At 31.3% G+C, this 3,484-nt stretch overlaps 1 protein-coding gene across 1 annotated transcript; it reads left to right on the forward strand.

Moving 5' to 3' along the window:
• Positions 1-1,617: 1,617 nt before the first annotated feature.
• Positions 1,618-2,869, forward strand: LOC125186331 (homeobox-leucine zipper protein HOX15-like). Its single transcript, XM_048082681.1, has 3 exons — positions 1,618-2,011; positions 2,364-2,443; positions 2,518-2,869. Exons 1-3 carry the CDS (start codon positions 1,706-1,708, stop codon positions 2,729-2,731), a joined length of 600 nt encoding a protein of 199 aa, XP_047938638.1. The 5' UTR covers positions 1,618-1,705; the 3' UTR covers positions 2,732-2,869.
• The last annotated feature ends 615 nt before the right edge of the window (positions 2,870-3,484 follow it).

A 3,484-nucleotide genomic window follows, 5' to 3' on the forward strand; every position in this document is an offset into this window, starting at 1 on the left:
ATACCAAAAAAGTTACTACTTCCTCCGTCCCCAAATTAGAATATGCATTTTGGATTCGATACGAATTTTAATGTAAAATTTAAGTAAGAGAGAAGTAGATCAGAGAAAAAATAATTAAAAATAATGTTAGTGGGAAATGGGTTCCACCTTATAAAGAGAGAGAAAAGATTTTTAGAAAATAAATATTGTTGTGGGAAGGAGTATTAATCTTAATGATCAGGGATTACACCAAAAGATTGTTGTTTTGTAAATAGATTGTCGAATCCAATTTTAATATTAATTTTTGGCAATTTCATCTCATTCACCGACGAATGCAAAAAAGTACTTGCGTCGCCACCGAACCAATATTCTCTAAGAATCTCTTGAGTTAATTTTCTCATTATTTTTAAGAGACAAGACTGATCCAAATAGATAAGAGGTATTGTGATGAAGTGGAATTGATAAAGCAAGAAATTACATAGCGCCAATGGTGAAGAAGAGTTATTCTGAATGTATTGAATTGATATTTTAAAATTATTATTTGTAAATTTTTTATGTTCACGATCTCCATCATTTACATGTAGATTTTTCTACGTGCCATGTCATTTAAAATTACTAAAATCACTTAAGTATAGTTTTAAGAAATTACTTTTTAAGTTCAAGTTCAACTATATATTGACATAACCATTAAGTAAATCTTATTTAACCCAATTTCTTAATCTATATGTCAAAAAATACCCAAATTAGCTTAGTTGGAACACATTACACATGGAGTATTTGGTAAGAAATTTCACACCATCCAAGAGATCCAACGTTCGGGTAGTTATGGGAGTGATCGATGTTATAAGAGATTTATTTGAAGGGAAAATGTTGGAAAAATTAAGCAATTTTGGTCAAATTCTAATAATTCCGCAATTTTAAAAAATAGTCATTTATATCATAATTTCTGACATTTTTTCAATTTATCTCATTTATTCATTCTTGGATAAAACTGTGCATGACATCCGAAATCCATGGTTTTTTAGTCTAATTGAATCAAAATAAATAAATAAAAAGAATTGAAAAACATTTTTTTTATTTAATGTGTTGTCAGATGTGTTAGCACATATTTTTCGAAAATAAGTTACTACAAATAAGTTTTAACATTTAAGCATGATTTCACGAAGCTCAAAAAAACTAGGAGAGAGAGAAATATCTCGTTTTCGTGCAAATTCAAGTGAAAGAAAAGAAAGAGGGAAATAAAATAATGATCGAGGGGTTACAACTTACAAAGTTGAATTAAACGTATTAAATAACCATTTAACCTGAGCATTACATTGTAATTAATCGTAGTTTTTCCATCACAGTAAATTAAATTCAAACATTATATTCACCCCTAAATGCAGGGAAAGACTCATATAGATGAAACCTTTATATCTCTTTTTCTTAATAATAACAGTAAGTCAAACATGAAATAAACAGTGGTGATTGTTATCTCTCTCTCTCTTAATAATCTCTCTCTGTTTCCTCCCAGGAGTCATATGCCTAACGCATGTCATTATTGTTACTCTATTTTCTTTTGACATTGATAATCAACCCATATAATAAATTCATAATTAAAATAGTGATTAATCTCACTTACACCCCAAATATGGTTTAGCTGTTATTACTCATTCTATTATATTACATTATAGAGCAGTACTTTTGTCCTAACTGACCTCCAAATCAAAACTCATTTCACAAAATTATGGATAATAATGGAGATGGAGAGGTTTGCCTCGGCCTCGGCCTCGGTTTGGGCTTACCGGAAAGTTGTTCAAATAGAGAAGTTTCACAGTTCAAGAAAAAACGTCTTCTTTTACTTGATCTCTCAATCCCAATTCACCCAAATAATCATGAACTCAACTCCCAAATGATTAGAGCTGATGAAGACCACAGCGCTAGCAAAGACGATGATCATGAAATCAGTTATGGCAGGAAGAAATTGAGGCTCAATAGAGATCAGACCACCTTGCTTGAAGAAAGTTTCAGACAGCGCACCACCCTCAACACGGTAAATAATCTATCAATTGTGGTTTCGTTTTCATATTAGTATTTTTATATAGGATCGCGTTAAAATGCTAACTAATTTCCAATCCAGAATCTCAATTTTGTATATTAAAATTATCAACACAAAGATACAAGTATATCAACATAAGACTGTTGATATACTTATGTGTTTGTGCTGATATTTAAATTTACATGTTGTATTGATAAAGTTATGTATTTGTATTGTTAATATCAATACACTATATTGAAGTTCTTAGTTTTGGATTAGAAATTAGTTCGCATTCAATCACGACTGTTTATATATATATCTGCATAATTAATCGTGTGTTCCTAATGTAAATGATGGAATGCTTCAGGGCCAAAAACAAGCACTTGCAGAAAAATTGAATCTTAAACCTAGACAAGTGGAAGTTTGGTTTCAAAATAGAAGAGCAAGGTCTCTCTCTCAATTTCTCTTAATATGTATAAATATTCAACATTTAAACTTCGTATTGTGATGGTTTATTTCAGGAGTAAATTAAAGCAAACTGAGGTAGAGTGTGAGATCTTGAAGAAAAAGTGTGAGAGATTGAGCGATGAGAATCGGAGATTGAAGAAGGAGGTGTTGGAGCTACGGTCATCGCTGCCACCAGCGGCTGCGGCAGCGACTAGGTTTTTCCATCAGAATGAGAAGGGTAGGGGCGGCGGGGAAGCGGCTGTTTTGGAGGTGGTCCACGAGCCCTAAACCTAATGATCAGCGAAAACGGCACTATAGGTAGGACGAAATTAAAGAAAAGGAGGGGCAAAATGAATGGTAATTGATGTTATACACATACTCATATATAATTTTTCTAATGATTAATTATTAACCGAAATTTAAAACTCTCTCGGTCCCATTTTTTCCGGCGTGAAATTTTGTGTAGTGTTATTTTGTGCGTTAATGAATAAAGAATAAAGGAAGAGGGAGCGAAAAAGTAGAAACGATGATATTTTTATTTTAGAAAATGTTTCAGTTTTAATGGGATGATAAAAAAATGTTTCAATTTTAACGAGACAATGAGAATATTGATAAATTTTATACAATTTCTGAGATGGGTGCCTAGCCACTAATTTATGTGGCTCTTTCACAATATTATATTAAGACTTTGGTTGAGAATATTATAATTGAGATAAGAAAGGGCTGTATTAATGTAAACAGTACTTTCATACTTTGCTGACACAAAAGGTTGAATATCGTAATTAGATGGAATTCCAAAATTGATGGTCATTATGCATACGCGTGCGCATAAATATTTTTTAAATAATACTCTATCTTCATTAAATATTGTAAGAAACAATTCTAGTATAGGTTACGCTATGCATTTAGGGGTGGTCACGATTCGATTTATTTTATAAAATAAATCATCACAATGTAATTATGTGGATAATTTGTTCAGAATTAGGATTAAAAGAATACTTCATCCGTCTCATTAAATATGAACCATTTACTTTTCAGCAC

Source organism: Salvia hispanica, chromosome 5, assembly GCF_023119035.1.
Source record: "Salvia hispanica cultivar TCC Black 2014 chromosome 5, UniMelb_Shisp_WGS_1.0, whole genome shotgun sequence".
Classification (NCBI taxonomy): domain Eukaryota; kingdom Viridiplantae; phylum Streptophyta; class Magnoliopsida; order Lamiales; family Lamiaceae; genus Salvia; species Salvia hispanica.

Bases quoted from the DNA above. Each gene is read 5' to 3' on its own strand.
- LOC125186331 (XM_048082681.1), top strand. From the start codon at position 1,706: ATGGATAATAATGGAGATGGAGAGGTTTGCCTCGGCCTCGGCCTCGGT. The intron at 2,012-2,363 runs GTAAATAATCTA...GGAATGCTTCAG, and splicing joins AGCGCACCACCCTCAACACG to GGCCAAAAACAAGCACTTGC. The intron at 2,444-2,517 runs GTCTCTCTCTCA...GGTTTATTTCAG, and splicing joins TTTCAAAATAGAAGAGCAAG to GAGTAAATTAAAGCAAACTG.